This window comes from Pongo pygmaeus, chromosome 6 (assembly GCF_028885625.2).
Source record: "Pongo pygmaeus isolate AG05252 chromosome 6, NHGRI_mPonPyg2-v2.0_pri, whole genome shotgun sequence".
Taxonomy (NCBI): domain Eukaryota; kingdom Metazoa; phylum Chordata; class Mammalia; order Primates; family Hominidae; genus Pongo; species Pongo pygmaeus.
This window is the reverse complement of record NC_072379.2, coordinates 10,198,335-10,221,621: the sequence shown is the minus strand read 5'-3', so window position 1 is coordinate 10,221,621 and position 23,287 is coordinate 10,198,335. Positions and strand designations below refer to the sequence as shown.

At 55.1% G+C, this 23,287-nt stretch overlaps 1 protein-coding gene across 1 annotated transcript in view; it reads right to left on the bottom strand.

Moving 5' to 3' along the window:
* The window catches only part of MUC12 (mucin 12, cell surface associated), a 58,276-nt gene that overhangs the window by 15,995 nt on the left and 18,994 nt on the right, over positions 1 to 23,287 (bottom strand). Inside the window, 5 exon segments of the mRNA XM_054496433.1 lie at positions 1,366 to 6,799; positions 7,205 to 11,296; positions 13,046 to 15,046; positions 15,131 to 15,709; positions 19,634 to 21,081. Coding sequence (XP_054352408.1) covers positions 1,366 to 6,799; positions 7,205 to 11,296; positions 13,046 to 15,046; positions 15,131 to 15,709; positions 19,634 to 21,081 — 13,554 coding nt within the window.

Here is a 23,287-nt window from a genome sequence, read left to right as displayed (position 1 = left end):
GTTTCGGTTGAGCTTGGACTGAGGGGTGAGGGTGTAGATTCTCCAACAAGACCTGAGGTGGTGGAGCGGGCAGGTGAGAGTGTTGTTCCAGTTGAGCCTGAGCTGCTGGGGAAGGTTGCTGATCCCTCACCGAGGTCTGTGGTTGTGAGGGTGGCAGGTAACACTGCTTGGGTGGAGACTGGGCTGCCGGGGAAGGCTGTAGATTCTTCAGTGAGGCCCGAGGTGGTGCTGTCCTCAGTGAACAGTGTTGTGTGAGTTGAGGCTGGCCGGCTGTGGAAGGTTGTAGGTTCTTCACCACGAACTGAGGTTGTGGTGCTGCGAGGGAAGACTGTGGTTTCAGTTGAGCCTGGGCTGCCACTGTAGACGGTGGTAGATTCCTCACTGAGGCCTGGCGTGGTGGTGCTGGCAGGTGACACTGTTGAGTGAGCTGAGCCTGGTTGGCTACGGGAGGTTGTGGATTCTTCACTGATGCCTAGGCTTGTCATCGTGGCAGGTGAGAGTGTTGTGGTTGGTGATCTGGGGCTGCTGTAGGAGGTGGTAGATATCTCACTGAGGCCTGGTGTTGTGGCACTGCCAGGTAACGTTGTTATTTCAGTTGAGCCTGGACTGATGGGTGAGGTTGTAGATTGTCCATGACCTGAGTTTGTGGAGTGGGCAGGTGAGGGTGTTGTTCCACTTCCACCTTGGCTGCTGTGGAATGCTGTCGATTTCTCACTGTGGCCCGAAGCTGTGGAGCTGGCAGGGAAATATGTTGTTGGAGTCGAGCCCGGGCTGCGGTGGTAGGTTGTAAATTCTTCCACAGGGGCTGTTGTGGTGCTAGGAGGTGGAGGCGTTGTGTGAGTTGAGGCTGGCTGGGACTGGAAGGCGGTAGATTCTCCCTGAAGGCCAGGGCTTCTGGAGCTGGCAGGGGACAGCGTTGTGTGTGGTGAGCCAGTGCTGCTGTGGATGCGTGTAGACGCTTCAACGATGCCTGAGCTTGTGGTGCTGTCAGGGAAGAGTGTTCTGTGATTGGAGCCTGGGCTGCTGTGGAAGGTTGTAGATTCTTGACCAAAGGATAAAGTTGTGGTACTGCCGGGGGACAGTGCTGTGTCAGTTGAACCTGGGCTGCTGTGGGAAGCTGTTGATTCCTGACTGGGGCCTGAGCTGGTGGTGCTGGAAAGTAACAGGGTTGTATCCGTTGAGCCTCCACTGCTGTGGGAAGTTGCAGATTCCCGACTGAGGCCTGGCATGGTGGTGCTGTCAGGGAATGCTGTTGTGTGCGTTGAGCCTGGTCGGCTGTGGGAGGTGGTGGATTCTTCACTGACGCCTGAGCTGGTCATGCTGGCAGGTGAGAGTGTTGTGTCTGGTGATCTGGGGCTACTGTAGAAAGTGGTAGATTTCTCACTGAGGCCTGGCGTTGTGGTACTGCCGGGTAACGCTGTTGTTTCCGTTGAGCCTGAACTGATGGGTGAGGCCGTGGATTCTCCAACGAGACCTGAGGTTGTGGAGCGGGCAGGTAAGGCTGTTGTTCCCGTTGCGTCTGAGCTGCTGTGGGATGCCGTTGATTCCTCGCTATGGCCTGAGGTTGTGGAGCTGTCAGGGAAGTGTGTTATTGCAGTTGGGCCCGGGCTGCTGTGGTAGCTTGTAGATTCTTCAACAAAGGCAGGTGTGGTGCTAGGAGGTGAAGATATTGTGTGTGTTGTGCTGCTGTGGGAAGTTGTTGATTCTTCACTACGGCCTGAAGTTGTGGAGCTTTCAGGAAAGTGCATTGTTTGAGTTGAGCCCGGGCTGCTGTGGTAGGTTGTAGATTCTTCAACAAGGCCTGAGGTTGTGGAGCGGGCGGGTGAGGGTGTTGTTGCGGTTGCAACTGGGCTGCTGTGGACTGTTGTCGATTCCTCACTACGGCCCGAGGTTGTGGAGCTGGCAGAAAAGTGGGTTGCTGGAGTTGAGCTCGGGCTGCTGTGGTAGGTTGTAGATAGCTCAACAAAGGCTGACGTGGTACTAGGAGGTAGAGGTGTAGTGTCCTTTGAGCTCGGCCAGGTCTGGAAGGTGGTAGATTCTCCCTGACGGGTTGTAGAGCCGGCAGGGGACAGTGTCGTGTGTGGCGATCCAGTGCTGCTGTGGACAGGCGTAGATGCTTCAAGGAGGCCTGAGGTTGTGGTGTTGTCAGGTAAGAGTGTTGTTTCAGTGGAGCCTGGGCTGCTGTGGAAGGTAGTAGACTCTGGACCAAGGGATGATGCTGTGGTACTGCCAGGGGACAGTGTTGTGTCTGTGGAGCCTGGGCTGCTGTGGGAAGCTGTAGATTCCTGACTGAGGCCTGGCATGGTGGTACTGCCAGGGAACGCTGTTGTGTGCGTTGAGCCTGGTCGGCTGTGGGAGGTGGTGGATTCTTCACTGACACCTGAGCTTGTCGTGCTGGCAGGTGAGAGTGTTGTGTCTGGTGATCGGGGGCTACTGTAGAAGGTGGTAGATTTCTCACTCAGGCCTGCTGTTGTGGTACCGCCGGGTGACGCTGTTGTTTCCATTGAGGCTGAACTGCTGGGTGAGGTTGTAGGTTCTCCAAGAACAACTGAGGTTGCGGAGTGGGTAGGGAAGAGTGTTGTTCCAGTTGCATCTGGGCTGCTGTGGACTGTTGTTGATTCCTCACTACGGCCCAAGGTTGTGGAGCTGGCAGAAAAGTATGTTGTTGGAGTTGAGCTCGGGTGGCTGTGGTAGGTTGTGGATACTTCAACAGGGGCTGCTGTGGTGCTAGGAGGTGAAGGTGTTGTGTCACTTGAGCTTGGCCAGCTCTGGAAAGTGGTAGATTCTTCCTGAAGGCCAGCGCTTGTGGAGCTGGCAGGGGTCCGTGTTGTGTGTAGGGAGCCAGTGCTGCTGTGGATGGGTGTAGATGCCTCCACGAGGCCTGAGGTTGTGGTGTCGTCAGGTAAGAGTGTGGTTTCAGTGGCGCCTGGGCTGCTGTGGAAGGTTGTAGATTGTTGGCCAAGGGATGAGGCTGTGGTACTGCCAGGGGACAGTGTTGCGTCTGTTGAGCCTTGGCTGCTGTGGGAAGTTGTAGGTTCCCGACTGAGGCCTGACATGGTGGTGCTGTCAGGGAACGCTGTTGTGTGCGTTGAGCCTGGTTGACTATGGGATGTGCTGGATTCTTCACCGACGCCTGAGCTTGTTGTGGTTGCAGGTGAGAGTGTTGCATCTGGTGATCTGGGGCTAGTGTAGAAAGTGGTTGATTTCTCACTGAGGCTTGGTGTTGTGGGACTGCCGGGTAAAATTGTTGTTTCGGTTGAGCTTGGACTGAGGGGTGAGGGTGTAGATTCTCCAACAAGGCCTGAGGTGGTGGAGCGGGCAGGTGAGAGTGTTGTTCCAGTTGAGCCTGAGCTGCTGGGGAAGGTTGCTGATTCCTCACCGAGGTCTGTGGTTGTGAGGGTGGCAGGTAACACTGCTTGGGTGGAGACTGGGCTGCCAGGGAAGGCTGTAGATTCTTCAGTGAGGCCCGAGGTAGTGGTGTCCTCAGTGAACAGTGTTGTGTGAGTTGAGGCTGGCCGGCTGTGGAAGGTTGTAGGTTCTTCACCACGAACTGAGGTTGTGGTGCTGCGAGGGAAGACTGTGGTTTCAGTTGAGCCTGGGCTGCCACTGTAGACGGTGGTAGATTCCTCACTGAGGCCTGGCGTGGTGGTGCTGGCAGGTGACACTGTTGAGTGAGCTGAGCCTGGTTGGCTACGGGAGGTTGTGGATTCTTCACTGATGCCTAGGCTTGTCATCGTGGCAGGTGAGAGTGTTGTGGTTGGTGATCTGGGGCTGCTGTAGGAGGTGGTAGATGTCTCACTGAGGCCTGGTGTTGTGGCACTGCCAGGTAACATTGTTATTTCAGTTGAGCCTGGACTGATGGGTGAGGTTGTAGATTGTCCACGACCTGAGTTTGTGGAGTGGGCAGGTGAGGGTGTTGTTCCACTTCCACCTTGGCTGCTGTGGAATGCTGTCGATTTCTCACTGTGGCCCGAAGCTGTGGAGCTGGCAGGGAAATATGTTGTTGGAGTCGAGCCCGGGCTGCGGTGGTAGGTTGTAGATTCTTCCACGTGGGCTGTTGTGGTGCTAGGAGGTGAAGGCGTTGTGTGAGTTGAGGCTGGGTGGGACTGGAAGGCGGTAGATTCTCCCTGAAGGCCAGGGCTTCTGGAGCTGGCAGGGGACAGCGTTGTGTGTGGTGAGCCAGTGCTGCTGTGGACGCGTGTAGATGCTTCAACGATGCCTGAGCTTGTGGTGCTGTCAGGGAAGAGTGTTGTGCGAGTGGAGCCTGGGCTGCTGTGGAAGGTTGTAGATTCTTGACCAAAGGATAAAGTTGTGGTACTGCCAGGGGACAGTGCTGTGTCAGTTGAACCTGGGCTGCTGTGGGAAGCTGTTGATTCCTGACTGGGGCCTGAGCTGGTGGTGCTGGCAGGTAACAGGGTTGTATCCGTTGAGCCTGGGCTGCTGTGGGAAGTTGCAGATTCCCGACTGAGGCCTGGCGTGGTGGTGCTGTCAGGGAATGCTGTTGTATGCGTTGAGCCTGGTCGGCTGTGGGAGGTGCTGGATTCTTCACTGACGCCTGAGCTGGTCGTGCTGGCAGGTGAGAGTGTTGTGTCTGGTGATCTGGGGCTACTGTAGAAAGTGGTAGATTTCTCACTGAGGCCTGGCGTTGTGGTACTGCCGGGTAACGCTGTTGTTTCCGTTGAGCCTGAACTGATGGGTGAGGCCGTGGATTCTCCAACGAGAACTGAGGTTGTGGAGCGGGCAGGTAAGGCTGTTGTTCCCGTTGCATCTGGGCTGCTGTGGGATGCTGTTGATTCCTCGCTACGACCTGAGGTTGTGGAGCTGTCAGGGAAGTGTGCTGTTGCAGTTGGGCCCGGGCTGCTGTGGTAGCTTGTAGATTCTTCAACAAGGGCAGGTGTGGTGCTAGGAGGTGAAGATATTGTGTGTGTTGTGCTGCTGTGGGAAGTTGTTGATTCTTCACTACGGCCTGAAGTTGTGGAGCTTTCAGGGAAGTGCATTGTTTGAGTTGAGCCCGGGCTGCTGTGGTAGGTTGTAGATTCTTCAACAAGGCCTGAGGTTGTGGAGCGGGCGGGTGAGGGTGTTGTTGCGGTTGCAACTGGGCTGCTGTGGACTGTTGTCGATTCCTCACTACGGCCCGAGGTTGTGGAGCTGGCAGAAAAGTGGGTTGCTGGAGTTGAGCTCGGGCTGCTGTGGTAGGTTGTAGATAGCTCAACAAAGGCTGATGTGGTACTAGGAGGTAGAGGCGTAGTGTCCTTTGAGCTCGGCCAGGTCTGGAAGGTGGTAGATTCTCCCTGACGGGTTGTAGAGCCGGCAGGGGACAGTGTCGTGTGTGGCGATCCAGTGCTGCTGTGGACGGGCGTAGATGCTTCAAGGAGGCCTGAGGTTGTGGTGTTGTCAGGTAAGAGTGTTGTTTCAGTGGAGCCTGGGCTGCTGTGGAAGGTAGTAGACTCTGGACCAAGGGATGATGCTGTGGTACTGCCAGGGGACAGTGTTGTGTCTGTGGAGCCTGGGCTGCTGTGGGAAGCTGTAGATTCCTGACTGAGGCCTGGCATGGTGGTACTGCCAGGGAACGCTGTTGTGTGCGTTGAGCCTGGTCGGCTGTGGGAGGTGGCGGATTCTTCACTGACGCCTGAGCTTGTCGTGCTGGCAGGTGAGAGTGTTGTGTCTGGTGATCTGGGGCTACTGTAGAAGGTGGTAGATTTCTCACTCAGGCCTGCTGTTGTGGTACTGCCCTGTGACGCTGTTGTTTCCATTGAGGCTGAACTGCTGGGTGAGGTTGTAGGTTCTCCAAGAGGAACTGAGGTTGTGGAGCGGGTAGGGAAGAGTGTTGTTCCAGTTGCAGTTGGGCTGCTGTGGACTGTTGTTGATTCCTCACTGTGGCCCAAGGTTGTGGAGCTGGCAGAAAAGTATGTTGTTGGAGTTGAGCTCGGGCGGCTGTGGTAGGTTGTGGATACTTCAACAGGGGCTGCTGTGGTGCTAGGAGGTGAAGGTGTTGTGTCACTTGAGCTTGGCCAGCTCTGGAAAGTGGTAGATTCTTCCTGAAGGCCAGCGCTTGTGGAGCTGGCAGGGGTCTGTGTTGTGTGTAGGGAGCCAGTGCTGCTGTGGATGGGTGTAGATGCCTCCACGAGGCCTGAGGTTGTGGTGTCGTCAGGTAAGAGTGTGGTTTCAGTGGCGCCTGGGCTGCTGTGGAAGGTTGTAGATTGTTGGCCAAGGGATGAGGCTGTGGTACTGCCAGGGGACAGTGTTGCGTCTGTTGAGCCTTGGCTGCTGTGGGAAGTTGTAGGTTCCCGACTGAGGCCTGACATGGTGGTGCTGTCAGGGAACGTTGTTGTGTGCGTTGAGCCTGGTTGACTATGGGATGTGCTGGATTCTTCACCGACGCCTGAGCTTGTTGTGGTTGCAGGTGAGAGTGCTGCATCTGGTGATCTGGGGCTAGTGTAGAAGGTGGTTGATTTCTCACTGAGGCTTGGTGTTGTGGGACTGCCGGGTAAAATTGTTGTTTCGGTTGAGCTTGGACTGAGGGGTGAGGGTGTAGATTCTCCAACAAGGCCTGAGGTGGTGGAGCGGGCAGGTGAGAGTGTTGTTCCAGTTGAGCCTGAGCTGCTGGGGAAGGTTGCTGATTCCTCACCGAGGTCTGTGGTTGTGAGGGTGGCAGTTAACACTGCTTGGGTGGAGACTGGGCTGCCGGGGAAGGCTGTAGATTCTTCAGTGAGGCCCGAGGTAGTGGTGTCCTCAGTGGACAGTGTTGTGCGAGTTGAGGCTGGCCGGCTGTGGAAGGTTGTAGATTCTTCAACAAGGCCTGAGGTTGTGGAGCGGGTGGGTGAGGGTGTTGTTGCGGTTGCAACTGGGCTGCTGTGGACTGTTGTCGATTCCTCACTATGGCCCGAGGTTGTGGAGCTGGCAGAAAAGTGGGTTGCCAGTGTTGAGCTCGGGCTGCTGTGGTAGGTTGTAGATAGCTCAACAAAGGCTGATGTGGTACTAGGAGGTAGAGGCGTAGTGTCCTTTGAGCTCGGCCAGGTCTGGAAGGTGGTAGATTCTCCCTGACGGGTTGTAGAGCCGGCAGGGGACAGTGTCGTGTGTGGCGATCCAGTGCTGCTGTGGACGGGCGTGGATGCTTCAAGGAGGCCTGAGGTTGTGGTGTTGTCAGGTAAGAGTGTTGTTTCAGTGGAGCCTGGGCTGCTGTGGAAGGTAGTAGCTTCTGGACCAAGGGATGATGCTGTGGTACTGCCAGGGGACAGTGTTGTGTCTGTGGAGCCTGGGCTGCTGTGGGAAGCTGTAGATTCCTGACTGAGGCCTGGCATGGTGGTACTGCCAGGGAACGCTGTTGTGTGCATTGAGCCTGGTCGGCTGTGGGAGGTGGCGGATTCTTCACTGACGCCTGAGCTTGTCGTGCTGGCAGGTGAGAGTGTTGTGTCTGGTGATCTGGGGCTACTGTAGAAGGTGGTAGATTTCTCACTCTGGCCTGCTGTTGTGGTACTGCTGGGTAACGCCGTTGTTTCCATTGAGGCTGAACTGCTGGGTGAGGTTGTAGGTTCTCCAAGAGGAACTGAGGTTGCGGAGCGGGTAGTGAAGAGTGTTGTTCCAGTTGCATCTGGGCTGCTGTGGACTGTTGTTGATTCCTCACTACGGCCCAAGGTTGTGGAGCTGGCAGAAAAGTATATTGTTGGAGTTGAGCTCGGGCGGCTGTGGTAGGTTGTGGATACTTCAACAGGGGCTGCTGTGGTGCTAGGAGGTGAAGGTGTTGTGTCACTTGAGCTTGGCCAGCTCTGGAAAGTGGTAGATTCTTCCTGAAGGCCAACGCTTGTGGAGCTGGCAGGGGTCCGTGTTGTGTGTAGGGAGCCAGTGCTGCTGTGGATGGGTGTAGATGCCTCCACGAGGCCTGAGATTGTGGTGTCGTCAGGTAAGAGTGTGGTTTCAGTGGCGCCTGGGCTGCTGTGGAAGGTTGTAGATTGTTGGCCAAGGGATGAGGCTGTGGTACTGCCAGGGGACAGTGTTGCGTCTGTTGAGCCTTGGCTGCTGTGGGAAGTTGTAGGTTCCCGACTGAGGCCTGACATGGTGGTGCTGTCAGGCAACGCTGTTGTGTGCGTTGAGCCTGGTTGACTATGGGATGTGCTGGATTCTTCACCCACGCCTGAGCTTGTTGTGGTTGCAGGTGAGAGTGTTGCATCTGGTGATCTGGGGCTAGTGTAGAAAGTGGTTGATTTCTCACTGAGGCTTGGTGTTGTGGGACTGCCGGGTAAAATTGTTGTTTCGGTTGAGCTTGGACTGAGGGGTGAGGGTGTAGATTCTCCAACAAGGCCTGAGGTGGTGGAGCGGGCAGGTGAGAGTGTTGTTCCAGTTGAGCCTGAGCTGCTGGGGAAGGTTGCTGATTCCTCACCGAAGTCTGTGGTTGTGAGGGTGGCAGGTAACACTGCTTGGGTGGAGACTGGGCTGCCGGGGAAGGCTGTAGATTCTTCAGTGAGGCCCGAGGTGGTGCTGTCCTCAGTGAACAGTGTTGTGTGAGTTGAGGCTGGCCGGCTGTGGAAGGTTGTAGGTTCTTCACCACGAACTGAGGTTGTGGTGCTGCGAGGGAAGACTGTGGTTTCAGTTGAGCCTGGGCTGCCACTGTAGACGGTGGTAGATTCCTCACTGAGGCCTGGCGTGGTGGTGCTGGCAGGTGACACTGTTGAGTGAGCTGAGCCTGGTTGGCTACGGGAGGTTGTGGATTCTTCACTGATGCCTAGGCTTGTCATCGTGGCAGGTGAGAGTGTTGTGGTTGGTGATCTGGGGCTGCTGTAGGAGGTGGTAGATGTCTCACTGAGGCCTGGTGTTGTGGCACTGCCAGGTAACGTTGTTATTTCAGTTGAGCCTGGACTGATGGGTGAGGTTGTAGATTGTCCACGACCTGAGTTTGTGGAGTGGGCAGGTGAGGGTGTTGTTCCACTTCCACCTTGGCTGCTGTGGAATGCTGTCGATTTCTCACTGTGGCCCGAAGCTGTGGAGCTGGCAGGGAAATATGTTGTTGGAGTCGAGCCCGGGCTGCGGTGGTAGGTTGTAGATTCTTCCACGTGGGCTGTTGTGGTGCTAGGAGGTGAAGGCGTTGTGTGAGTTGAGGCTGGGTGGGACTGGAAGGCGGTAGATTCTCCCTGAAGGCCAGGGCTTCTGGAGCTGGCAGGGGACAGCGTTGTGTGTGGTGAGCCAGTGCTGCTGTGGACGCGTGTAGATGCTTCAACGATGCCTGAGCTTGTGGTGCTGTCAGGGAAGAGTGTTGTGCGAGTGGAGCCTGGGCTGCTGTGGAAGGTTGTAGATTCTTGACCAAAGGATAAAGTTGTGGTACTGCCGGGGGACAGTGCTGTGTCAGTTGAACCTGGGCTGCTGTGGGAAGCTGTTGATTCCTGACTGGGGCCTGAGCTGGTGGTGCTGGCAGGTAACAGGGTTGTATCCGTTGAGCCTGGGCTGCTGTGGGAAGTTGCAGATTCCCGACTGAGGCCTGGCGTGGTGGTGCTGTCAGGGAATGCTGTTGTGTGCGTTGAGCCTGGTCGGCTGTGGGAGGTGCTGGATTCTTCACTGACGCCTGAGCTGGTCGTGCTGGCAGGTGAGAGTGTTGTGTCTGGTGATCTGGGGCTACTGTAGAAAGTGGTAGATTTCTCACTGAGGCCTGGCGTTGTGGTACTGCCGGGTAACGCTGTTGTTTCCGTTGAGCCTGAACTGATGGGTGAGGCCGTGGATTCTCCAACGAGAACTGAGGTTGTGGAGCGGGCAGGTAAGGCTGTTGTTCCCGTTGCATCTGGGCTGCTGTGGGATGCTGTTGATTCCTCGCTACGACCTGAGGTTGTGGAGCTGTCAGGGAAGTGTGCTGTTGCAGTTGGGCCCGGGCTGCTGTGGTAGCTTGTAGATTCTTCAACAAGGGCAGGTGTGGTGCTAGGAGGTGAAGATATTGTGTGTGTTGTGCTGCTGTGGGAAGTTGTTGATTCTTCACTACGGCCTGAAGTTGTGGAGCTTTCAGGGAAGTGCATTGTTTGAGTTGAGCCCGGGCTGCTGTGGTAGGTTGTAGATTCTTCAACAAGGCCTGAGGTTGTGGAGCGGGCGGGTGAGGGTGTTGTTGCGGTTGCAACTGGGCTGCTGTGGACTGTTGTCGATTCCTCACTACGGCCCGAGGTTGTGGAGCTGGCAGAAAAGTGGGTTGCTGGAGTTGAGCTCGGGCTGCTGTGGTAGGTTGTAGATAGCTCAACAAAGGCTGATGTGGTACTAGGAGGTAGAGGCGTAGTGTCCTTTGAGCTCGGCCAGGTCTGGAAGGTGGTAGATTCTCCCTGACGGGTTGTAGAGCCGGCAGGGGACAGTGTCGTGTGTGGCGATCCAGTGCTGCTGTGGACGGGCGTAGATGCTTCAAGGAGGCCTGAGGTTGTGGTGTTGTCAGGTAAGAGTGTTGTTTCAGTGGAGCCTGGGCTGCTGTGGAAGGTAGTAGACTCTGGACCAAGGGATGATGCTGTGGTACTGCCAGGGGACAGTGTTGTGTCTGTGGAGCCTGGGCTGCTGTGGGAAGCTGTAGATTCCTGACTGAGGCCTGGCATGGTGGTACTGCCAGGGAACGCTGTTGTGTGCGTTGAGCCTGGTCGGCTGTGGGAGGTGGCGGATTCTTCACTGACGCCTGAGCTTGTCGTGCTGGCAGGTGAGAGTGTTGTGTCTGGTGATCTGGGGCTACTGTAGAAGGTGGTAGATTTCTCACTCAGGCCTGCTGTTGTGGTACTGCCCTGTGACGCTGTTGTTTCCATTGAGGCTGAACTGCTGGGTGAGGTTGTAGGTTCTCCAAGAGGAACTGAGGTTGTGGAGCGGGTAGGGAAGAGTGTTGTTCCAGTTGCAGTTGGGCTGCTGTGGACTGTTGTTGATTCCTCACTGTGGCCCAAGGTTGTGGAGCTGGCAGAAAAGTATGTTGTTGGAGTTGAGCTCGGGCGGCTGTGGTAGGTTGTGGATACTTCAACAGGGGCTGCTGTGGTGCTAGGAGGTGAAGGTGTTGTGTCACTTGAGCTTGGCCAGCTCTGGAAAGTGGTAGATTCTTCCTGAAGGCCAGCGCTTGTGGAGCTGGCAGGGGTCTGTGTTGTGTGTAGGGAGCCAGTGCTGCTGTGGATGGGTGTAGATGCCTCCACGAGGCCTGAGGTTGTGGTGTCGTCAGGTAAGAGTGTGGTTTCAGTGGCGCCTGGGCTGCTGTGGAAGGTTGTAGATTGTTGGCCAAGGGATGAGGCTGTGGTACTGCCAGGGGACAGTGTTGCGTCTGTTGAGCCTTGGCTGCTGTGGGAAGTTGTAGGTTCCCGACTGAGGCCTGACATGGTGGTGCTGTCAGGGAACGTTGTTGTGTGCGTTGAGCCTGGTTGACTATGGGATGTGCTGGATTCTTCACCGACGCCTGAGCTTGTTGTGGTTGCAGGTGAGAGTGCTGCATCTGGTGATCTGGGGCTAGTGTAGAAGGTGGTTGATTTCTCACTGAGGCTTGGTGTTGTGGGACTGCCGGGTAAAATTGTTGTTTCGGTTGAGCTTGGACTGAGGGGTGAGGGTGTAGATTCTCCAACAAGGCCTGAGGTGGTGGAGCGGGCAGGTGAGAGTGTTGTTCCAGTTGAGCCTGAGCTGCTGGGGAAGGTTGCTGATTCCTCACCGAGGTCTGTGGTTGTGAGGGTGGCAGGTAACACTGCTTGGGTGGAGACTGGGCTGCCGGGGAAGGCTGTAGATTCTTCAGTGAGGCCCGAGGTAGTGGTGTCCTCAGTGGACAGTGTTGTGCGAGTTGAGGCTGGCCGGCTGTGGAAGGTTGTAGATTCTTCAACAAGGCCTGAGGTTGTGGAGCGGGTGGGTGAGGGTGTTGTTGCGGTTGCAACTGGGCTGCTGTGGACTGTTGTCGATTCCTCACTATGGCCCGAGGTTGTGGAGCTGGCAGAAAAGTGGGTTGCCAGTGTTGAGCTCGGGCTGCTGTGGTAGGTTGTAGATAGCTCAACAAAGGCTGATGTGGTACTAGGAGGTAGAGGCGTAGTGTCCTTTGAGCTCGGCCAGGTCTGGAAGGTGGTAGATTCTCCCTGACGGGTTGTAGAGCCGGCAGGGGACAGTGTCGTGTGTGGCGATCCAGTGCTGCTGTGGACGGGCGTGGATGCTTCAAGGAGGCCTGAGGTTGTGGTGTTGTCAGGTAAGAGTGTTGTTTCAGTGGAGCCTGGGCTGCTGTGGAAGGTAGTAGCTTCTGGACCAAGGGATGATGCTGTGGTACTGCCAGGGGACAGTGTTGTGTCTGTGGAGCCTGGGCTGCTGTGGGAAGCTGTAGATTCCTGACTGAGGCCTGGCATGGTGGTACTGCCAGGGAACGCTGTTGTGTGCATTGAGCCTGGTCGGCTGTGGGAGGTGGCGGATTCTTCACTGACGCCTGAGCTTGTCGTGCTGGCAGGTGAGAGTGTTGTGTCTGGTGATCTGGGGCTACTGTAGAAGGTGGTAGATTTCTCACTCTGGCCTGCTGTTGTGGTACTGCTGGGTAACGCCGTTGTTTCCATTGAGGCTGAACTGCTGGGTGAGGTTGTAGGTTCTCCAAGAGGAACTGAGGTTGCGGAGCGGGTAGTGAAGAGTGTTGTTCCAGTTGCATCTGGGCTGCTGTGGACTGTTGTTGATTCCTCACTACGGCCCAAGGTTGTGGAGCTGGCAGAAAAGTATATTGTTGGAGTTGAGCTCGGGCGGCTGTGGTAGGTTGTGGATACTTCAACAGGGGCTGCTGTGGTGCTAGGAGGTGAAGGTGTTGTGTCACTTGAGCTTGGCCAGCTCTGGAAAGTGGTAGATTCTTCCTGAAGGCCAACGCTTGTGGAGCTGGCAGGGGTCCGTGTTGTGTGTAGGGAGCCAGTGCTGCTGTGGATGGGTGTAGATGCCTCCACGAGGCCTGAGATTGTGGTGTCGTCAGGTAAGAGTGTGGTTTCAGTGGCGCCTGGGCTGCTGTGGAAGGTTGTAGATTGTTGGCCAAGGGATGAGGCTGTGGTACTGCCAGGGGACAGTGTTGCGTCTGTTGAGCCTTGGCTGCTGTGGGAAGTTGTAGGTTCCCAACTGAGGCCTGACATGGTGGTGCTGTCAGGGAACGCTGTTGTGTGCGTTGAGCCTGGTTGACTATGGGATGTGCTGGATTCTTCACCGACGCCTGAGCTTGTTGTGGTTGCAGGTGAGAGTGTTGCATCTGGTGATCTGGGGCTAGTGTAGAAAGTGGTTGATTTCTCACTGAGGCTTGGTGTTGTGGGACTGCCGGGTAAAATTGTTGTTTCGGTTGAGCTTGGACTGAGGGGTGAGGGTGTAGATTCTCCAACAAGGCCTGAGGTGGTGGAGCGGGCAGGTGAGAGTGTTGTTCCAGTTGAGCCTGAGCTGCTGGGGAAGGTTGCTGATTCCTCACCGAAGTCTGTGGTTGTGAGGGTGGCAGGTAACACTGCTTGGGTGGAGACTGGGCTGCCGGGGAAGGCTGTAGATTCTTCAGTGAGGCCCGAGGTGGTGCTGTCCTCAGTGAACAGTGTTGTGTGAGTTGAGGCTGGCCGGCTGTGGAAGGTTGTAGGTTCTTCACCACGAACTGAGGTTGTGGTGCTGCGAGGGAAGACTGTGGTTTCAGTTGAGCCTGGGCTGCCACTGTAGACGGTGGTAGATTCCTCACTGAGGCCTGGCGTGGTGGTGCTGGCAGGTGACACTGTTGAGTGAGCTGAGCCTGGTTGGCTACGGGAGGTTGTGGATTCTTCACTGATGCCTAGGCTTGTCATCGTGGCAGGTGAGAGTGTTGTGGTTGGTGATCTGGGGCTGCTGTAGGAGGTGGTAGATGTCTCACTGAGGCCTGGTGTTGTGGCACTGCCAGTTAACGTTGTTATTTCAGTTGAGCCTGGACTGATGGGTGAGGTTGTAGATTGTCCACGACCTGAGTTTGTGGAGTGGGCAGGTGAGGGTGTTGTTCCACTTCCACCTTGGCTGCTGTGGAATGCTGTCGATTTCTCACTGTGGCCCGAAGCTGTGGAGCTGGCAGGGAAATATGTTGTTGGAGTCGAGCCCGGGCTGCGGTGGTAGGTTGTAGATTCTTCCACGTGGGCTGTTGTGGTGCTAGGAGGTGAAGGCGTTGTGTGAGTTGAGGCTGGGTGGGACTGGAAGGCGGTAGATTCTCCCTGAAGGCCAGGGCTTCTGGAGCTGGCAGGGGACAGCGTTGTGTGTGGTGAGCCAGTGCTGCTGTGGACGCGTGTAGATGCTTCAACGATGCCTGAGCTTGTGGTGCTGTCAGGGAAGAGTGTTGTGCGAGTGGAGCCTGGGCTGCTGTGGAAGGTTGTAGATTCTTGACCAAAGGATAAAGTTGTGGTACTGCCGGGGGACAGTGCTGTGTCAGTTGAACCTGGGCTGCTGTGGGAAGCTGTTGATTCCTGACTGGGGCCTGAGCTGGTGGTGCTGGCAGGTAACAGGGTTGTATCCGTTGAGCCTGGGCTGCTGTGGGAAGTTGCAGATTCCCGACTGAGGCCTGGCGTGGTGGTGCTGTCAGGGAATGCTGTTGTGTGCGTTGAGCCTGGTCGGCTGTGGGAGGTGCTGGATTCTTCACTGACGCCTGAGCTGGTCGTGCTGGCAGGTGAGAGTGTTGTGTCTGGTGATCTGGGGCTACTGTAGAAAGTGGTAGATTTCTCACTGAGGCCTGGCGTTGTGGTACTGCCGGGTAACGCTGTTGTTTCCGTTGAGCCTGAACTGATGGGTGAGGCCGTGGATTCTCCAACGAGAACTGAGGTTGTGGAGCGGGCAGGTAAGGCTGTTGTTCCCGTTGCATCTGGGCTGCTGTGGGATGCTGTTGATTCCTCGCTACGACCTGAGGTTGTGGAGCTGTCAGGGAAGTGTGCTGTTGCAGTTGGGCCCGGGCTGCTGTGGTAGCTTGTAGATTCTTCAACAAGGGCAGGTGTGGTGCTAGGAGGTGAAGATATTGTGTGTGTTGTGCTGCTGTGGGAAGTTGTTGATTCTTCACTACGGCCTGAAGTTGTGGAGCTTTCAGGGAAGTGCATTGTTTGAGTTGAGCCCGGGCTGCTGTGGTAGGTTGTAGATTCTTCAACAAGGCCTGAGGTTGTGGAGCGGGCGGGTGAGGGTGTTGTTGCGGTTGCAACTGGGCTGCTGTGGACTGTTGTCGATTCCTCACTACGGCCCGAGGTTGTGGAGCTGGCAGAAAAGTGGGTTGCTGGAGTTGAGCTCGGGCTGCTGTGGTAGGTTGTAGATAGCTCAACAAAGGCTGATGTGGTACTAGGAGGTAGAGGCGTAGTGTCCTTTGAGCTCGGCCAGGTCTGGAAGGTGGTAGATTCTCCCTGACGGGTTGTAGAGCCGGCAGGGGACAGTGTCGTGTGTGGCGATCCAGTGCTGCTGTGGACGGGCGTAGATGCTTCAAGGAGGCCTGAGGTTGTGGTGTTGTCAGGTAAGAGTGTTGTTTCAGTGGAGCCTGGGCTGCTGTGGAAGGTAGTAGACTCTGGACCAAGGGATGATGCTGTGGTACTGCCAGGGGACAGTGTTGTGTCTGTGGAGCCTGGGCTGCTGTGGGAAGCTGTAGATTCCTGACTGAGGCCTGGCATGGTGGTACTGCCAGGGAACGCTGTTGTGTGCGTTGAGCCTGGTCGGCTGTGGGAGGTGGCGGATTCTTCACTGACGCCTGAGCTTGTCGTGCTGGCAGGTGAGAGTGTTGTGTCTGGTGATCTGGGGCTACTGTAGAAGGTGGTAGATTTCTCACTCAGGCCTGCTGTTGTGGTACTGCCCTGTGACGCTGTTGTTTCCATTGAGGCTGAACTGCTGGGTGAGGTTGTAGGTTCTCCAAGAGGAACTGAGGTTGTGGAGCGGGTAGGGAAGAGTGTTGTTCCAGTTGCAGTTGGGCTGCTGTGGACTGTTGTTGATTCCTCACTGTGGCCCAAGGTTGTGGAGCTGGCAGAAAAGTATGTTGTTGGAGTTGAGCTCGGGCGGCTGTGGTAGGTTGTGGATACTTCAACAGGGGCTGCTGTGGTGCTAGGAGGTGAAGGTGTTGTGTCACTTGAGCTTGGCCAGCTCTGGAAAGTGGTAGATTCTTCCTGAAGGCCAGCGCTTGTGGAGCTGGCAGGGGTCTGTGTTGTGTGTAGGGAGCCAGTGCTGCTGTGGATGGGTGTAGATGCCTCCACGAGGCCTGAGGTTGTGGTGTCGTCAGGTAAGAGTGTGGTTTCAGTGGCGCCTGGGCTGCTGTGGAAGGTTGTAGATTGTTGGCCAAGGGATGAGGCTGTGGTACTGCCAGGGGACAGTGTTGCGTCTGTTGAGCCTTGGCTGCTGTGGGAAGTTGTAGGTTCCCGACTGAGGCCTGACATGGTGGTGCTGTCAGGGAACGTTGTTGTGTGCGTTGAGCCTGGTTGACTATGGGATGTGCTGGATTCTTCACCGACGCCTGAGCTTGTTGTGGTTGCAGGTGAGAGTGCTGCATCTGGTGATCTGGGGCTAGTGTAGAAGGTGGTTGATTTCTCACTGAGGCTTGGTGTTGTGGGACTGCCGGGTAAAATTGTTGTTTCGGTTGAGCTTGGACTGAGGGGTGAGGGTGTAGATTCTCCAACAAGGCCTGAGGTGGTGGAGCGGGCAGGTGAGAGTGTTGTTCCAGTTGAGCCTGAGCTGCTGGGGAAGGTTGCTGATTCCTCACCGAGGTCTGTGGTTGTGAGGGTGGCAGGTAACACTGCTTGGGTGGAGACTGGGCTGCCGGGGAAGGCTGTAGATTCTTCAGTGAGGCCCGAGGTAGTGGTGTCCTCAGTGGACAGTGTTGTGCGAGTTGAGGCTGGCCGGCTGTGGAAGGTTGTAGATTCTTCAACAAGGCCTGAGGTTGTGGAGCGGGTGGGTGAGGGTGTTGTTGCGGTTGCAACTGGGCTGCTGTGGACTGTTGTCGATTCCTCACTATGGCCCGAGGTTGTGGAGCTGGCAGAAAAGTGGGTTGCCAGTGTTGAGCTCGGGCTGCTGTGGTAGGTTGTAGATAGCTCAACAAAGGCTGATGTGGTACTAGGAGGTAGAGGCGTAGTGTCCTTTGAGCTCGGCCAGGTCTGGAAGGTGGTAGATTCTCCCTGACGGGTTGTAGAGCCGGCAGGGGACAGTGTCGTGTGTGGCGATCCAGTGCTGCTGTGGACGGGCGTGGATGCTTCAAGGAGGCCTGAGGTTGTGGTGTTGTCAGGTAAGAGTGTTGTTTCAGTGGAGCCTGGGCTGCTGTGGAAGGTAGTAGCTTCTGGACCAAGGGATGATGCTGTGGTACTGCCAGGGGACAGTGTTGTGTCTGTGGAGCCTGGGCTGCTGTGGGAAGCTGTAGATTCCTGACTGAGGCCTGGCATGGTGGTACTGCCAGGGAACGCTGTTGTGTGCATTGAGCCTGGTCGGCTGTGGGAGGTGGCGGATTCTTCACTGACGCCTGAGCTTGTCGTGCTGGCAGGTGAGAGTGTTGTGTCTGGTGATCTGGGGCTACTGTAGAAGGTGGTAGATTTCTCACTCAGGCCTGCTGTTGTGGTACTGCTGGGTAACGCCGTTGTTTCCATTGAGGCTGAACTGCTGGGTGAGGTTGTAGGTTCTCCAAGAGGAGCTGAGGTTGCGGAGCGGGTAGTGAAGAGTGTTGTTCCAGTTGCATCTGGGCTGCTGTGGACTGTTGTTGATTCCTCACTACGGCCCAAGGTTGTGGAGCTGGCAGAAAAGTATGTTGTTGGAGTTGAGCTCGGGCGGCTGTGGTAGGTTGTGGATACTTCAACAGGGGCTGCTGTGGTGCTAGGAGGTGAAGGTGTTGTGTCACTTGAGCTTGGCCAGCTCTGGAAAGTGGTAGATTCTTCCTGAAGGCCAACGCTTGTGGAGCTGGCAGGGGTCCGTGTTGTGTGTAGGGAGCCAGTGCTGCTGTGGATGGGTGTAGATGCCTCCACGAGGCCTGAGATTGTGGTGTCATCAGGTAAGAGTGTGGTTTCAGTGGCGCCTGGGCTGCTGTGGAAGGTTGTAGATTGTTGGCCAAGGGATGAGGCTGTGGTACTGCCAGGGGACAGTGTTGCGTCTGTTGAGCCTTGGCTGCTGTGGGAAGTTGTAGGTTCCCGACTGAGGCCTGACATGGTGGTGCTGTCAGGGAACGCTGTTGTGTGCGTTGAGCCTGGTTGACTATGGGATGTGCTGGATTCTTCACCGACGCCTGAGCTTGTTGTGGTTGCAGGTGAGAGTGTTGCATCTGGTGATCTGGGGCTAGTGTAGAAAGTGGTTGATTTCTCACTGAGGCTTGGTGTTGTGGGACTGCTGGGTAAAATTGTTGTTTCGGTTGAGCTTGGACTGAGGGGTGAGGGTGTAGATTCTCCAACAAGGCCTGAGGTGGTGGAGTGGGCAGGTGAGAGTGTTGTTCCAGTTGAGCCTGAGCTGCTGGGGAAGGTTGCTGATTCCTCACCGAGGTCTGTGGTTGTGAGGGTGGCAGGTAACACTGCTTGGGTGGAGACTGGGCTGCCGGGGAAGGCTGTAGATTCTTCAGTGAGGCCCGAGGTGGTGCTGTCCTCAGTGAACAGTGTTGTGTGAGTTGAGGCTGGCCGGCTGTGGAAGGTTGTAGGTTCTTCACCACGAACTGAGGTTGTGGTGCTGCGAGGGAAGACTGTGGTTTCAGTTGAGCCTGGGCTGCCACTGTAGACGGTGGTAGATTCCTCACTGAGGCCTGGCGTGGTGGTGCTGGCAGGTGACACTGTTGAGTGAGCTGAGCCTGGTTGGCTACGGGAGGTTGTGGATTCTTCACTGATGCCTAGGCTTGTCATCGTGGCAGGTGAGAGTGTTGTGGTTGGTGATCTGGGGCTGCTGTAGGAGGTGGTAGATGTCTCACTGAGGCCTGGTGTTGTGGCACTGCCAGGTAACGTTGTTATTTCAGTTGAGCCTGGACTGATGGGTGAGGTTGTAGATTGTCCACGACCTGAGTTTGTGGAGTGGGCAGGTGAGGGTGTTGTTCCACTTCCACCTTGGCTGCTGTGGAATGCTGTCGATTTCTCACTGTGGCCCGAAGCTGTGGAGCTGGCAGGGAAATATGTTGTTGGAGTCGAGCCCGGGCTGCGGTGGTAGGTTGTAGATTCTTCCACGTGGGCTGTTGTGGTGCTAGGAGGTGAAGGCGTTGTGTGAGTTGAGGCTGGGTGGGACTGGAAGGCGGTAGATTCTCCCTGAAGGCCAGGGCTTCTGGAGCTGGCAGGGGACAGCGTTGTGTGTGGTGAGCCAGTGCTGCTGTGGACGCGTGTAGATGCTTCAATGATGCCTGAGCTTGTGGTGCTGTCAGGGAAGAGTGTTGTGCGAGTGGAGCCTGGGCTGCTGTGGAAGGTTGTAGATTCTTGACCAAAGGATAAAGTTGTGGTACTGCCGGGGGACAGTGCTGTGTCAGTTGAACCTGGGCTGCTGTGGGAAGCTGTTGATTCCTGACTGGGGCCTGAGCTGGTGGTGCTGGCAGGTAACAGGGTTGTATCCGTTGAGCCTGGGCTGCTGTGGGAAGTTGCAGATTCCCGACTGAGGCCTGGCGTGGTGGTGCTGTCAGGGAATGCTGTTGTGTGCATTGAGCCTGGTCGGCTGTGGGAGGTGGTAGATTCTTCACTGACGCCTGAGCTGGTCGTGCTGGCAGGTGAGAGTGTTGTGTCTGGTGATCTGGGGCTACTGTAGAAAGTGGTAGATTTCTCCCTGAGGCCTGGCGTTGTGGTACTGCCGGGTAACGCTGTTGTTTCCGTTGAGCCTGAACTGATGGGTGAGGCCGTGGATTCTCCAACGAGAACTGAGGTTGTGGAGCGGGCAGGTAAGGCTGTTGTTCCCGTTGCGTCTGGGCTGCTGTGGGATGCTGTTGATTCCTCGCTATGGCCTGAGGTTGTGGAGCTGTCAGGGAAGTGTGTTGTTGCAGTTGGGCCCGGGCTGCTGTGGTAGCTTGTAGATTCTTCAACAAGGGCAGGTGTGGTGCTAGGAGGTGAAGATATTGTGTGTGTTGTGCTGCTGTGGGAAGTTGTTGATTCTTCACTACGGCCTGAAGTTGTGGAGCTTTCAGGGAAGTGCATTGTTTGAGTTGAGCCCGGGCTGCTGTGGTAGGTTGTAGATTCTTCAACAAGGCCTGAGGTTGTGGAGCGGGCGGGTGAGGGTGTTGTTGCGGTTGCAACTGGGCTGCTGTGGACTGTTGTCGATTCCTCACTACGGCCCGAGGTTGTGGAGCTGGCAGAAAAGTGGGTTGCTGGAGTTGAGCTCGGGCTGCTGTGGTAGGTTGTAGATAGCTCAACAAAGGCTGATGTGGTACTAGGAGGTAGAGGCGTAGTGTCCTTTGAGCTCGGCCAGGTCTGGAAGGTGGTAGATTCTCCCTGACGGGTTGTAGAGCCGGCAGGGGACAGTGTCATGTGTGGCGATCCAGTGCTGCTGTGGACGGGCGTAGATGCTTCAAGGAGGCCTGAGGTTGTGGTGTTGTCAGGTAAGAGTGTTGTTTCAGTGGAGCCTGGGCTGCTGTGGAAGGTAGTAGATTCTGGACCAAGGGATGATGCTGTGGTACTGCCAGGGGACAGTGTTGTGTCTGTGGAGCCTGGGCTGCTGTGGGAAGCTGTAGATTCCTGACTGAGGCCTGGCATGGTGGTACTTCCAGGGAACGCTGTTGTGTGCGTTGAGCCTGGTCGGCTGTGGGAGGTGGCGGATTCTTCATTGACGCCTGAGCTTGTCGTGCTGGCAGGTGAAAGTGTTGTGTCTGGTGATCTGGGGCTACTGTAGAAGGTGGTAGATTTCTCACTCAGGCCTGCTGTTGTGGTACTGCCGGGTAACGCTGTTGTTTCCATTGAGGCTGAACTGCTGGGTGAGGTTGTAGGTTCTCCAAGAAGAACTGAGGTTGTGGATCGGGTAGGGAAGAGTGTTGTTCCTGTTGCTTCTGGGTTGTTGTGTGTTACTGTTGATTCCTCACTTTGGCCTGAGTTTGTGGAGCTGTCAGGGAGGTGTGTTGTTGCAGTTGAGCCCATGGTAAATGTGACTGCCACCCCATGGCTACTAAAGGTGTTAAAAAGGTCACTTGAACGGGATGTGGATGCAGAAGTTGTATTACCTCCAATACTGGTGTTTACTGTTGAGCCTGTGATTTGAGAGAAACCAGAGAAAGTGCTGATTTATGGCTCTCTCCTTACATTTGGTGGCAGTCAATCCTGACACATCCGGGCTGGAAGACACCTGGTCAGCCCATGTTATTGAAGCTCAAGTTTCCCTTTCAGGGGCATAGGAAGGGTAAGGTGAATCTGTAGATTTGAACAATTTTTACTGATGGTGTAAACTAGCAGTCCCCAACCTTTTTGACACCAGGGACCGATTTCATCTAAGACAATTTTCCCAAGGACTTGAGCTGTTGGCTATTGGGGGGATGGTTTTGGGATGATTCAAGCACATTACATTTACCATTAGATTCTCATAAGGAGAGTGCAACCTAAATCCCTTGCACGCACAGTTCACAACAGGGTTTGTCCTCCTGGAAGAATCTCATGCCGCTGCTGATCCAAGAAGAGGCAGAGCTCAGCTTCGCTGGCCCGCTACTCACTTCTTGCCATGTGTCCCTGTTCCTAACAGGCCATGGACCAGTTCTGGTCTGGGGCCAGGGGTTTGGGGACCCCTGTTATAGACCCCTGTGTCTTCTGTGGAATATAACGGTTTGGCTAGTGGGCAAGGTATCACTAGATAATTTTCTGAGTCTTGACTGTAATTTGTAACTTGAATTTTTAGGGCCAGGTGAGGTGGCTCCCGCCTATAATCCCAACACTTTGGGAGGCCGAGGCAGGCAGATCACTTGAGGTCAGGAGTTTAAGACCAGTTTGGCCAACATAGTGAAACCCCATCTCTATTAAAAATACAAAAAAATTAGCCAGGTGTGGTAGTGTACACCTGTAATCCTAGCTACTTGGGAGGCTAGGGCATGAGAATCGCTTGAACCCAGGAAGTGGAGGTTGCAGTGAGCTGAGATCATGGCACTGCACTCCAGCCTGGTGAAAGAGTGAGACACCATCTAAAAAAAAAAAAAATGAACTTGAATTGTTAGTAGTATGGCTCTGGGTTTTCACATCTGTATGGTTGTGGAGAACTGTACTTATATGTCTCTGTCCAGTATTGCCTGCTCATTCCACCCTAGCCACACTGGGACATGTTCATCTATCAAGATGCTCAGGCATCAATTCCAGCAGAAGGTTGTACTCCCACAAATGCCCCCACACACATTCCTTTTGTTCCTCACATTCTGCGTTTTGCAGACCTTGTATTGTCTGGCTCACACATCGTACTTGTTCATTTTCACACTGCTGATAAAAACATACCCAAGGCCAGGTGTGGTGGCTCATGCCTATAATTCTAGCACTTTGGGATGCCGAGGTGGCAGATCACTTGAGGTCAGGAGTTCGAGATGAGCCTGGGCATCATTGTGAAACCCATCTCTACTAAAAATACAAAAATTAGCCGGGTGTTGTGGCAGGCACCTGTAATCCCAGCTACTTGGGAGGCTGAGGCAGGAGAATCACTTGAACCCAGGAGGCAGAGGTTGCAGTGAGCTGAGATCGCACCACTGCACTCCAGCCTGGGTGACAGAGTGAGACTCTGTCTCAAAAAAAAAAGAAGAAGAAGAAGAAGAAGAAGAAGAAGAAGAAGAAGAAGACATACCAGAGACTGGGTAATTTATACAGAAAAAATGGTTTAATGGACTCACAGTTCCACATGTCTGGGGAGGCCTCACAATCATGGTGGAAGGTGAAAGGCACATCTTACATGGCAGCAGGCAACAGAGAGAATGAGAGCCAAGTGAAAGGGGTTTCCCCTTATAAAATCATCAGATCTCGTGAGACTTACTTATTCATTACCACAAGAACAGTATGGGGGAAACTGCCCCCATGATTCAATTATCTCCCACTGGGTCCCTCTCACAACACCACAACACATGGGAATTGTGGGAGCTACAATTCAAGATGAGATTTGGGTGGGGACACAGCCAAACCATATCTGGTCTGACAAGTCTCTCTTCCTCATCCTTGACATCTGAGAGACCCCTTTGACCTCTAACCCTGCAGCTGCCACCAACCCACCACCAACCCACCACCAACCCAGGAAAAACAGAAGAGCTAAGGCAGTCACCCATTCCATGGACAATTCTCTCTGTCCTTTCTCTCCAGATGCATTTACATACACAAGAGCTAGCCACCTCTATTAGGCCTTTCCTGCATTGCTATAAAGAAATACCTGAGCCTGGGTCATTTATAAAGAAAAGAGATTTAATTGGCTCACAGTTCTGCAGGCTGTACAGGAAGATGGTGCTGGTGTTTGCTTCTAGGGAGGCCTCAGGAAGCCTCCAATCATG